At 51.6% G+C, this 12,335-nt stretch overlaps 5 protein-coding genes across 5 annotated transcripts; 2 read left to right on the plus strand and 3 right to left on the minus strand.

The window, feature by feature from the left end:
• Nucleotides 1–564: 564 nt before the first annotated feature.
• A1O9_06819 (uncharacterized protein) lies at nucleotides 565–1,920 on the minus strand (the record flags this gene model as incomplete). The annotated part of the gene is made up of 1 exon (XM_013403766.1): nucleotides 565–1,920. The coding sequence occupies one exon, from the start codon at nucleotides 1,918–1,920 to the stop codon at nucleotides 565–567; it is 1,356 nt and encodes a 451-aa protein (XP_013259220.1).
• Nucleotides 1,921–3,390: 1,470 nt separating this feature from the next.
• Nucleotides 3,391–6,085, plus strand: A1O9_06820 (uncharacterized protein; the record flags this gene model as incomplete). The annotated part of the gene is made up of 2 exons (XM_013403767.1): nucleotides 3,391–3,939; nucleotides 3,992–6,085. The coding sequence occupies 2 exons, from the start codon at nucleotides 3,391–3,393 to the stop codon at nucleotides 6,083–6,085; spliced, it is 2,643 nt and encodes an 880-aa protein (XP_013259221.1).
• Nucleotides 6,086–6,413: 328 nt separating this feature from the next.
• On the plus strand, nucleotides 6,414–7,433 carry A1O9_06821 (uncharacterized protein; the record flags this gene model as incomplete). The annotated part of the gene is made up of 3 exons (XM_013403768.1): nucleotides 6,414–6,641; nucleotides 6,664–6,768; nucleotides 6,864–7,433. 3 exons carry the CDS (start codon nucleotides 6,414–6,416, stop codon nucleotides 7,431–7,433), a joined length of 903 nt encoding a protein of 300 aa, XP_013259222.1.
• Nucleotides 7,434–9,970: 2,537 nt separating this feature from the next.
• On the minus strand, nucleotides 9,971–11,491 carry A1O9_06822 (uncharacterized protein; the record flags this gene model as incomplete). The annotated part of the gene is made up of 1 exon (XM_013403769.1): nucleotides 9,971–11,491. The coding sequence occupies one exon, from the start codon at nucleotides 11,489–11,491 to the stop codon at nucleotides 9,971–9,973; it is 1,521 nt and encodes a 506-aa protein (XP_013259223.1).
• A 35-nt stretch (nucleotides 11,492–11,526) lies between these two features.
• A1O9_06823 (uncharacterized protein) lies at nucleotides 11,527–12,117 on the minus strand (the record flags this gene model as incomplete). The annotated part of the gene is made up of 2 exons (XM_013403770.1): nucleotides 11,527–11,849; nucleotides 11,982–12,117. The coding sequence occupies 2 exons, from the start codon at nucleotides 12,115–12,117 to the stop codon at nucleotides 11,527–11,529; spliced, it is 459 nt and encodes a 152-aa protein (XP_013259224.1).
• Nucleotides 12,118–12,335: the final 218 nt, after the last annotated feature.

Here is a 12,335-nt window from a genome sequence, read left to right on the forward strand (position 1 = left end):
GTCTGTTTGGTGCAAGGAAAGCCAGTCAATCATTGGCAGTGACTAACACATGATGTCCTGTTGTTACCTCTCTTCAAAACTGCCAGTTGAGTCTTTGTTACATTCTCTTCGCTCAGAGGCCTCGTGCTGCTCCACTGCGAAAGTACCGCGTGGCAAAGGCTGCACCCAGATGTTAGGTACCTGACAGCTAGATCGCATACCTTATTTGTTGCGCTTGGTGGCCTCCAAGCCTCCTCAGTCCCGCCATGAGCTCTCTGCCACTCATCCTTGTGTCCAGACGGAGAGATGGCGAAGAACAGAAGTGGGCAGGTGGCTGCTCAGATTCATGATTGAGCTAGCAAATCGTCCTGTCACAGCCGATTGGTTGTTCAGGCACTGACATGAAACGGTCTGAAACTCGCCTTGTTTGACATCCGCACGCATATTAAACAAGATTTCGGGTGCCCGCATTGACAAACTCGGACCACATGCTGTGCATGGGAAACCTCGGTATGATTGACTGCATGGTAGATTTGATTCTACATACCTTTGGAACCCCGTGCAGGTCAGTGTGGTGTCTCGGTGTCACCCCGCTGAGGCAAGCTCATTCCTGACTACACGAGCAAGCCGAACAATACCTTCTTCCAGTAAATCCACGTTGGCCCAGGCAAAGCACAGTCGAAAATCTCTCTCAAACTTGGTTGATTCGTTGTCCTCGTCTCCATCGACCTTGAACTTTGGACCCGGGATTATGATCAAATCTTCATCTTCCAAAGCACGTTTCCAAGTTGAGGTGGCATCTAGGGGAGGTGGCAATGTCAGCCAAATGAAATAACCCCCTGCAACTTGGTCATCGGGCTGAGGCATGGTCAAGCCAAGAGGCAAAAGATGTTGATTGATGGCGCGCATGATTCGGTAATAGCGCCCAGCATACGCAGGGCGTAGTTCTTGAAGAATGTGTTTCTGTAGAGTGCCGGTGGCTAACATGTCGGAGATGAAGGAGGCCACCAGCTGTGAGGGAGCACCACCTGACCGACTGGATCCTGTCTGGGAAAGGCCATAGGCGAAAGCTTCGGTGGACTCTGCCCAACCAGTCCGGCAGCCAGGTCCGATGATTTTGCTGAAGCTGCCATTTGAGACAGCATGCCCAAAAGAACCGACAGGCCCACCATCAAGTTCTCGATCGATGTCTACAAGACGTGGGAGGATGGCTTGGTCCGCTCGTGAGGGATTGACTTCTGGGGTCGCCGGCCACTGAAGCATATCATATACGTCATCGGTTACAACCAGGGCATCAAATCTTCGAGCTAGTCGAATGAGCTGTCGACGACGTTCCAGGCTCATGATCCGGCCGGACGGGTTGGCAAAGGTAGGGACGGCGTAGATGACGTGTTTGTAGATCTTTCTCCATGGCTTGGGTAGCTTGATGCGGACAGAAGTGTTGCCTTCGGCCAGAGCTTTTTCCTCGCTCTTGTGTAAAGCGTGTTCGAGATAGTTGATGTCAATGCCCTGTCCGTCTTCTGGAACTGCCCTTAGGCGACCGTCGAAGCCAGAGTCGGCGAAGATTCTGCAGGCTAGGTAATAAGTGGGAGCGACCATCCAGACGTTGCGAGTGTAGACTGGATCAGTAAAGGTCTGTAGAATGCAGGCCAGGTTTTGACTTGCACCGCCAGTGACACATATTCGGGCCGGCAGAGTAGGCTGAGATGGACAGTAGAATGCATTCAGCCACTTGGCTATTTCATCTCGCAAAGGATGATAGCCTTCGTCCGGTGCATAAAACAGGACATCTATCTTGTTTGAATCAGAAAGAATGTGAGATGAGGCTTTGTCAAGCTGTTGCGGTGGCAAGAGGGAAGGGTTGGGCCATCCTTTGAAAAGATCGATTGATCTTGATCTTGCAACAGTGTGGATATCTGTCTCAGCCACGTCCTCGGCCATACGTGGCGCGCTCCGTAGAGTCATAAGCTGCCCGTATTGGGTCCAAGTGGTGATGTTGAGTTCTGGGCCAAGAAGTGTCTCAACTGTGAGTATAATGGTCGAGGCGTATTGATTAGGGGTATATGGCTTGCTCGCATCTGTTGAGAAAGGCACCTGATACTGTGTAGTATCACAAGTGTAGTTTGGTACCCTGTATGAGTGACCGCGAAAGCCTTTGGGATGATGAATCAGAGTTTTTCATTTGCGGGAGCATGTTTGCGCATTGAGCACCGCCACGCTCTGCACCAGCGACTTAACTACCCACTGCACCAACTTACCTGGTGGTTGGGTCGCTAATTTCCGTTAACTCTTTAACTAAACTCTTAGTCAAGGGGAAGGAACACAGGGGAGTTGCCTGAGACCTAAGTTGACCTAGCCTCTGGCGTGCCTTAGCGCCCGTTTAGCGACGGAGACGCCCAGGGCCGCCCCAATGTCCCTGCATATCGCCTCCCACCCCAGTGCCCGATGACTTTACGATGAATTACTCCGTCCTCGTAACGCCACTCCTGCCGTCGACGTCAGCGACGAGGGCAGATCGGGGGCTTGCAGGCGCGGGGACTGCCAAGTGGTGTTATTACGCAGTGGGTGTGTTCTGGTTCCCACCTACCGAGTGGTACTCCGTAAGTACTCGTACAGTACATACGAGTGATGCTGCCACTCCACACCGGCATCGCAAGCAGGCTGCGAAAGGGACAAGATTCAGGAATCCTGGAATCCAGTTCAGGACCACGGATTGATTTATTGGGGGATTTCCGGGTACGCACCACGTGACTGTACCGTGCACCACGTAACTGTACCACGTACTCCGTATGGAGTTCCAAGGCCAGGTATGCAGCATGCAATGCCAGCCAATTCAACAGGCCATCAATCACCTTGTGCAGCTTGAGATGCTATGCACATCATCATGAACCGTGTCCTTCATCATCGCTCTCTGAATCTTTATCTGCATCTGCATTTCCGTCCTCCCATGGCCATTGCTCACTCACTTCCTTCAAAAAACCACCACTCGCTTCCCTTCACCCGCCATTCCACTCGTTGATCCTCTCTTACTCACATCCTGATCCTTTCCGTGACCAAGGATCCTAGATCTCACATAAACCTGCCTCCCCTGCCTATTCCTCAAAAGATCTACTATCGATACCAATCAATTCCTTCTCTTCATACACCCATCCCGCCTCGCCATCCTCAGTGGTCATGGTAACACTGCAGGAAGCCTAAGCTGCGCCCACTTAGTGTCTAGTTGGTCTCTTCGCCCTCATTCCACCCCAACAAGTGACAGCAGACCTGTTCTGCATTGGGAGCCATGAATAGCAACACTGTCTGATCTTCTTCTCGGACTCTTTTCGCATAAAGGCCACCAATTTGGGCTCCATAATCAGTCATCATCTCATCTGGCCCCCTTCATATCAGTCCTCCCTTCAGCAATCAGCCATGGCCAAGAGGTTATCCTCGTTGTTCTCCCTGTCTAGGGACGACAAAAGCCCGGCCGAAGTCCCCCAGTCTTACAACACACCCTCCTCTCCATATCCACCGTCGCCAAACTACATGCCCACTCCCTCCGCCCATAAACTCCACAAACATCGCTTTACCGCCTCCTCCGATTTCGACTTCAATGACAACGGTCTCCCTCCCCTCGAGCCTCCTCCATTTCTGTCAGATTCAGGCATCTCCCGTCCGCCCAGCAGCAATCGAAGTGGGCCCGATAGTAGACCGGCCAGCAGGAACAGCAGCCCTCACAGTCGTGATGGGAACAGAAGTCGTCCGCAGACTCCAAGTCTTATGATTTCACACAGCTCAACTGGCTCCCCGGCCAGGCCTGCCACTCCCAATTCGGCCAAGGTTTCAAAGAGGAAGACCTGGGTTCCTGGCCGATCAGACAAACAAAGCCCGGAAGATGGGCAAGCTGCACCAAGGGCCTGGATTGCTGGACTGCGCGAACACATCCCATACGATCTGACACCCCTTCTGACAGGTGACAGGGTAGGACAAGCTTCATGACAAACGTAGGACACACAACTGACCCTGTGCACAGGTACCCGAACTCTGGAATGATCGCGGGGACACCATCGTCTATCTCTACCCACCATCTACTGGCCGTGGTCCATGTTTCAAAGTCGAGTCCTCCCTCTTGGCTGATTCTAAGGCTCTGGTCAACCTACGCACCCAATCTCCTACCTCTCCGATTACTAACAATGCCGATATGCCTCCAATCCAGGCGGCATTTGCTGAACTGGCTTTGGAGCCCCACCGTATCCGACCACCGTCACAGCAGAGTTCCACTTATCGAGCTTCCATGAACTTCTCCGTCCCCAACATTGTGACCTCGTTGAGCCAAGAAAGACATGTCTATCTGCCTGTGGGCTTCGAATTCGACATGACAGTTCCTGGCGCGCAGCCACAAGGCGATGACCTGGAACTCGTCGTCCTGTATCGCAATTTCTTCGCCTTCCTCGCGGGAGGCGCACTGGTAGCCACGCCCAGACAAGTAACCTTGTTCTCCGTTTTTATGGGCATCAGCAGTATTCTCAAGCGCTTTGCCTTCAGTAACTCCGACGGCTCGACCTTTGGAGAAGTCCCCGTCACAAGCTTTGCAAGATATTGCGATGAATTGAGATTGGCTGATGTTCGGTCGAGCAGAGAAAAGACCATCGAGGCCATTGTCCTAGGAGAACATCTGAAGTCATGGCCACTATACAATGAAGGATTTGCGCATGCTGTCGGCCGCCTTGCCGATATCAAATCTATCCAGAGTCCGAAATACAGCAAGATGTCACCAATCACCACCAATCGCTTAGAGCGAGCTCACCTCGACATTGAACAACGCCTGCTAACGGTAAGGGCTAAACTCGAAGATTTCGATTTTCCCTCCATGTTTGCCGGCATTGCCAATTCTCAAACCTCGACGGAAGCCAAGCTAGTGCGCTTCAAAGAGTGGAAGGCCGGCTTTTTGGACTTCCGCCGCTTCATCATTGCTCATTATCGCCGAAAATATGGTGCTTGGCCACCCAAGGCCTCATCCAAGAAGAATAATTTCGAAGAAAGCGGTCTCAACCGGATGCTACTCAAGGAGCTTTATAAAGATTTTTGCGACATGTACGACACACTGGTGGATCGATCAGCGTTGACCACCAGGACCGCCGATATGCCTCCAATGGACGGAGATGCTGAATCTAACGATGTTAATGAAAGTATCCAACATGCAATTCGACGAGTCGAAAGCGAGTACGATCGCGCCACACCTCCAGTCATGCCAGCCATTCCTTTCGACACACCCCTTATTCCGCAATTTTCTCAGAGTTTCAATCGGACTCATGTTATCGTCTCAGACCAAACTGCGCTTCAGATCAAAAAGCTAAGCCAGAACGAAGTCAATGAAGTACTTTTGGGATCATATAATCGAGAAAGCATCAATGCAAGCCCTTTCATTCAGGACTTCTTCAACTACGAACGTCGGCTGGGCGATGGCAAAACCTTAGAGCAGATTGTAGACGCCAGGTGTGGACAGTGGCTGTTCATGTATGCTGTCTTGCAGGCTTTGCCTATGACAGTGGTGGATGCACGTGATCTCAAATACACTGAAGGCGTCGAATACTTCTTGTGTGTTGCACCTCGAGGAGGCAGACCATGGATGAAGGAGGATCATTCAGCATCCCGAGCTTGGTACAACGTAGCCAGCGGAGGGGGAATAGTCAGTCTCCCAGCTGACCAAATCGACCACAGCGTTGAAGGGGTCTACCGCCGCAGTCATTGCTGGAATGTCGCGACAGAGTGGGCACATTCATTGCCTGAGGGTGCCACAGCACTGCCGAAGCGCACAGACACGACGACTCTACAACCGCCGTCCTCCTTCGGCACGAATTCGCCGTATCTCAGCCCGCAACAATCACCACATGCCAGTCCACAACTGTCACCACTCTATCGGCCTCTCTCTGAAGCCTCGTCTAATGACAACCACAGCCTCGGCAAGGTTAGGAGCTCAGTCAATCTAGGTCTGGAGGCCATGAACGCCCCTCCGCCTCAACATACACAGCGGCCTGTATCATCGTTCAATCCCAACATCACCTTCGACGCCATCTTAGGGGGAGCGCCCGAGCTGCAGGGCAAAGGGAAAAAGGGAAAGAAATAATTTTGCATCATTGGAAGAAGTAATGAAATTCTGGGTAGCCGGAAAAAGTTGTTCATGACCTAGCGATGCGCGATGACCCTTTTGCATAGAACCTGCAGTATAAATGACCTACGATATCGATTTATCGCCCTTGTACCATCACCTGAATGAATTCAATGTCATACTATACCATCCTATCGTTATACCAATGACGACACTCCAGATGCACCCATACTCTCTCCATCTACCGAATCTGAATCCCCACTTCTGACGTCAATCGTGGCCGGGGTGGTCTGCCTCGCATGTTCACAAGAGTATATGAGCATATGTCTGATTGATGGCCACCAGCATGCCAGCTGACAGCCTCAGCGTAAGCCTCTCCATGAGCGACCTTGAAACACAGTTCGAACAGCACCCAGTCACCTGCGCACTGCAGTGTGCCGGCAACCGCTGCCACGAGATGCACTCACGTTTCAGCGAAGTCTCGGGTATCGATTGGGGTGGCGGTGTGGACTGGCCCGCTGCTGAGGGATGTGCTGCTGGAGGCGGGTGTCGGCGACAGCGGAAGTGGAGATGGGTATGATGGGATCCATGTCCAGTTTGAGTGCAATGCCAGCAAGGTCCAGGAGGACGATTGGTACGGTGGAAGTATTCCCCTGGGCGTGGCGATGGATGAGAAACGAGAGGTCTTGCTGGCGCTGAAGGTTCGTTCTTGTGTCCTCGTGTCTCCTCCAGTCTCCGTCCATTTCTGCTCCAAGTGAGCGTTCCACACAGCTGAACACGCACACACGCAATACAGATGAACAACTCTCCCCTTACCCCACGACACGGCTACCCTGTGCGCACCATCATCCCCGGGATAATCGGGGCGCGCTCCGTGAAATGGCTCGACACCATTGCCCTGTCGTCCCGCGAATCCCAGAACTTCTACCAACAGCACGACTACAAGATCCTGCCGCCCTCGGCCACCTCCCGCGAGCAAGCCGAAGCCCTCGGCCTGTGGGATGCCGGCCGCATCCCGCCCATGATGGACGTGGCCGTCAACAGCGTCGTCGCGGTCCCTAGCGCGGACGACACAGAGCTTAGGAGGGACCCCACACCGGCACCGTTCGCATCAAGGGCGACGCTATCCCGTCTGGTGCGAACGGGCCGGTCGTGTCGGTCAGTGTTTCCCTTGATAGAGGGGAAAGCTGGCATGAGGCGAGCATTTTGGACGGTGGAGATGAGAATACGACGACTCAGGAGAATAGCGGCGTCCAGGGACGGGGCAGGTTTGCTTGGGTGCTTTGGGAGGCCGATGTTAAGGTTAATGGGGATGGGGATGGGGATGGGCCGAAGGAGGATGTTTGTGTCTGGAGTAAGGCTGTAGATTATGGGGGAAATACTCAGGAAGATCTGGAGGGGAGCTGGAATTTGAGGGGCGTGGGCTTTGACGCTGTTGAGGGGAGGAGGGGAATCAGGATTGCCTAAGTACTTACATAGTATCTTCAAGTAGTTGATTGGTGTGGATTGGTGGATAACCTAACTTATGGCGGTACTACGAGATCCCAATCTACGGAGGACCCGTAGTTTTCAATGGTGAAGATTGTCTGAACTTAGATTTTCCCTTTTGATGGCGATTTCTCGAAGACCAAGAACCCAGATGATCTTCTAGGTAGTAAGCTGGTGGGTTGCCACGGAATTGGAAATTCTTTAATCTTGATTTTCCCCCGCCAGGCTGCACATAAGGATGCATTGAGCCTCTTCAGCCTGTTGTAAGCTAGTTGGTCCGCTTGGAGTCCTCCCCATTCCATGAGGGCCCGTTGTGATGTTCATGTTGATTAGTTAGAGCTCACCAATCGACTCCAGGGCTTTTCCTGCCGACTTGCGGGGTGCGCCGTACTCGGTACGATGAGAACCTAGTTAATCTCACGGGCTGCTCTATATGATCTGGACCGTTATTGTGTACCGCATACTTCAACCTCCGTATTTTTTCCTCCAGACTTCGCTAGAGCAACTCAATAGCTATCTTTAGCACGAATGGGGATCAACAACCGGCGCCTCAATCTTAGCCGCTACGGATGACCGGCAGTGACCAGGTCCCATCCGTTTCGTTGCGATATTCGAAACATGTCCTTAGGAGGCATGTCGTCTTAATGGCCTATTTTTGGGTGGCTGCCAATGGTTTCGTCTCCTAGCTTCGTATCTGAAAAAGGCATCGACCAACGACAGAGGAGAATGCCCAGAACCAATGCGTGGCGGGCTGTTTGCCAATGTGCACCACCGACAAAATCGCATTGTAGCTGTCTCTTAGATCGCTAATCGGCTAAGTAAATTATCACTTGCAGGCTTACCTGGCCGATTGGGAACAGCTACACCGTAGATGGTTCCCCAGCGAGGCGCCGGTTTGCAAAATAGCCGCTGAAGGAACTCGCGAATGCGAGCCTGGCCCATACTCGGCGCTAAATCTATATAGAGTAGGTCAGAAGGGAAACCTGGCCCATTCCACCTTCCATGAGGCTAAGACACACAGCCAAATACTGTGCCTGAGAGTTGGTCATACATGCGCCCACCTGGGTGGCTGCACAGCCTGAAACTGACTTGAGTCTCGGTCAAGCAAAACGCATCGAATATGTGCTACCTCGCGGAAATGAGGCTGTGGCTGTTTTCTCAACTACCTATTCTTCCTCTTTGCTGTGGTGAAAACCTCTGCATCTCGACCGAAGTGTCTAATCAGTCAATGAGGCAAAGCGGCCTATACTGTACTTATGCGAAGCAGTCAAATGAGTCAACACCATTCTCCCTAGCTGCACTTTCTTAATGTCAGAGTCCTCACCACGCTGCTACTGGCCCAACGGCCAAGAAGTCACCCAGTACAACTATCAACCTTGCAACCATGGCGCCGATCCCGACCACGCAGCATGCTGTGATCTGCGCACGAGCGTCTGCACGGAAAATGGCTACTGCATAGGAAACGCGAATTACATCTATCGGGGTGGATGCACCGATTCCACTTGGGCTTCGTCCAGCTGTGCGCAGAAATGCAGCTTTGCAGGTTCGTTCTCCGTCCCCCCTTTCGTCCAGTATTGAGGAGCACACCTCTCTCGCTCTTTTGACGAAAAGTTCCGCTCGCTAAGACCTCATCTCCGCAACAGTTGAAGCCGACCTTACGAATTTCGCGAATATCTTCGACTGCGGCGGAGGCGCGGCGGCAGCGACGAACGACCAAGAGTGGTGCTGCGGCAAGACGGACGGATCGAGCTGTTGCGACGACAAGTTTTCAGTCGCATTCGGCAGACCGTATTTCCCGACCAACACGACAACCGTCACGAACACGACAACCACAGCGATCACGGCCACCACGACGGTCACGATCTCGCATTCAGATACAGGAACGTCAGTATCAGACTCTTCGGAGTCGTCTTCGCCAATTCCAAATAGCAGTGGTACCGATATGCGAGCGGTCGGTATTGGCGTCGGGGTGGGAGCTGGTATCTCTGTTCTGATATTGGTGCTTACAGTGTTCTATATAATGAAGGAGCGGAAGAGGAGGCTGGGGGCCGAGCAACGCTTAAATGCTGTGATAGCTCAAGATCACGGCTCTCGTGACGAAGATGTCCAACCGAGACTGGAAATGGAGCAGCCTAATCATACAGCAGCGAAAGGTGTGTACCAGAAAGTACATGAGATAAAGACATCTTCGTTGTATGAGGTGCAAGGTTAACCCTTTAGCTATTTACACATTGTAGAGTACTTAATGTTTCACAATTCTGGTAGCTTCTGGAATTGGTTGCCTCAACTACGTTCAAAATCTTCTCCCGAAGTAGTGCATCCATACACCTGAGAAAGTAATTTCAAGACGAGTGAGGCCAGGCCCACTACCCAACGCCCAACCTATAGAATCGTAGGTCATGCAACAATCAATCCTTACGTCTCGAAGATACTCTCATCCTTTCCCCTTATGGTAAAGTTCTGACATAACTTGATGGCAGACTCGATGAATTCCAAAGTGATTGGCTCACTCCTTTTCGCAGCCACGGATTGGGACACGCTCATAATGTTCTTGATCTGGCGACCATTCAGCTTCAGTGCACCTAGGCAACGATACTCATCCTCATCAAGATCAACCACCAGCTTGGGGTTTTGTTTTGTGCGTGCGAGGAAACTCCTCCATATGGACTCTCTTCCTTCATCGCTTAGTTCTGGATACTGGATGCAGAAGTGGATTCGACTTTGGAATGCATGGTCGAAACTCGTGAGCCTGTTGGTCGTGAGGATCAAGATGCCCTGGTAGTATTCGAGTTCTCGGAGGAAGATGGAAGCGATAGCGTTCCGAGACAGGTCGGCGTCGGTACGTTGGCTCAGGAACACATCTGCCTCGTCCAAGAGGACCACCGCGTCCCAGAGCTCGGCCAGTTCCAAGATGGCTTTCAGCTTATCGTGGATGTCCTCGACGGTCTCCCCAAGCTCCCCAGAACTGATCATGTACAGTGGACGTCTCGCAACTTCTGCAATCGCTTCCGCGGTCATTGTTTTGCCTACACCTGGGGGGCCAGCAAGTAGTCCGACGAGCCCCTTTCCCTTGAGGTGGACAAAGTCGTCGAAAGTATCATCCACTGTTCGATGGGTCTGTACTAGGTCGTGAATAAGGTCTTTTCGGTCTTGTTCTAGAACCAATGCATCAAAGACTGAATCGTTCCAGACCACCTCGTGTATGTTGGTGACCGCGAAGATTCCTATTTCCAGGTTAGATATGAGCTCCTGCCACAAAGCCGGAATCAACGTACCCCATGTTTTATCTCCTAGGCTGAAGCCATACAGCTTTGGTGAGATCGTCATGATCTGCTCCTGCGAAAGATTCGTAGTCTTGATGGCTTCCATGTATTCCGGCAAAAGCGTGTTTGATGGTGCAGTATCGACGAGAGTCACCGGATCGATCATGACTCTTCCATGGCTGTTGAATTTCACCAGTCTGTCTTTGCCTTCACGAAGAGCATGTCCTGTGTACTCGACAAGGTGTCGTCCGTGGACTTTCTTAGCGGCTTCAGCATTCTTCAGCAAGTACTGCTTCGTTTGTTCCGGTTCCTTGTGCATATCCAGGGGGTAGAATGGCAGAGAGGTGATGTCTCGCGCACCTTCGAAGGCATGAATGGCAAAGTTACTGCTGGTCCTTTCTTTGAGGGCGTGTCCATCATGGTCCAGGTAAGCAACGGACAGGCTGAGAAACACGTTGCCTTGCTCGTCCTCGCTGTCAATCACTTCTCTCACAAAGAACGAGAATGTCTGTTTGAACTCGTCCTGACCAACGGCTAGCACATTGGGAGGAAATAGTGTCCATATCAGCGGAAATGTGATGAGACCTTTCGGAAGGAAGTCGCTAAGGGATACGATTTCCCTCGAGTATTCTTCTTCAATGAACTGCAAGCCAGCTTCAAGCTCAAAGATCATGTCCTCGCCTGGATCAGCACTGGCCTTTTCCTCTTCTAGCCGACTTTCAATACCTCCCTTGGAGTGGAAAAATAGCCTCCGATCGACCTGATAAGATCAGTATGATTCAGCATCATTGTCATGAATAAAGCACCCACGATCTCGTTTGATTTATCAAGAACAAACGACTTCGTGTCTTTATTGATCTCAATCAGAACTTGTTGGAGAAGTTCACCTTTGACATCAATCTCCACTCTGGCAGGCACGCCCTTGGCACTCCATACAGTGCGGACGAGAATGACATATTTGGTGAATCGAGCTTTCCGGGATTTCGGTTGTGCTGTCTTGAAATACTCCCACTTTCGCTTTGACCTGATGCCTGTTACAAGACATTACAATGAGAAAATGGCAAGTAAACATACTTGTTATATCTAGAAAGTCAGATTAGGCAAAGAACTAGTCGTGTGGGTATGAATGGGGAGAAACCAAACGAACATCTGATCCGCCCTACCGATTGCCTCTCGCTTCCTACTTGGGTTCTCTATTGCCTTGTCGTTCTCACCATTGACCGTGGTTTCGATGTCCTCTTTGAACCCCTTGAGGATCTTGTTTATGGGTGGCGATATGCTGCTCATTTCCGGGGGCATCTTGATGGCGTACTGAGCAGGGAAAACTTACAATCAACACGTGTTCGGAAGTCGGTGATAAAGTCGAGAGTGGTGATCGCGCTGATTAAGATCGTAGATTTCGTAGAAGAGCTCGACTTTGCAAAGAATAAAAGAACCGGTCATTATCAGGCTGCTACTAGTCGTTTATCACACGAAACGACTCCAGGGTCTCGTGAGGCTCCTGACGATTCAATGAG

This window comes from Exophiala aquamarina (assembly GCF_000709125.1).
Source record: "Exophiala aquamarina CBS 119918 chromosome Unknown aczIA-supercont1.5, whole genome shotgun sequence".
Taxonomy (NCBI): domain Eukaryota; kingdom Fungi; phylum Ascomycota; class Eurotiomycetes; order Chaetothyriales; family Herpotrichiellaceae; genus Exophiala; species Exophiala aquamarina.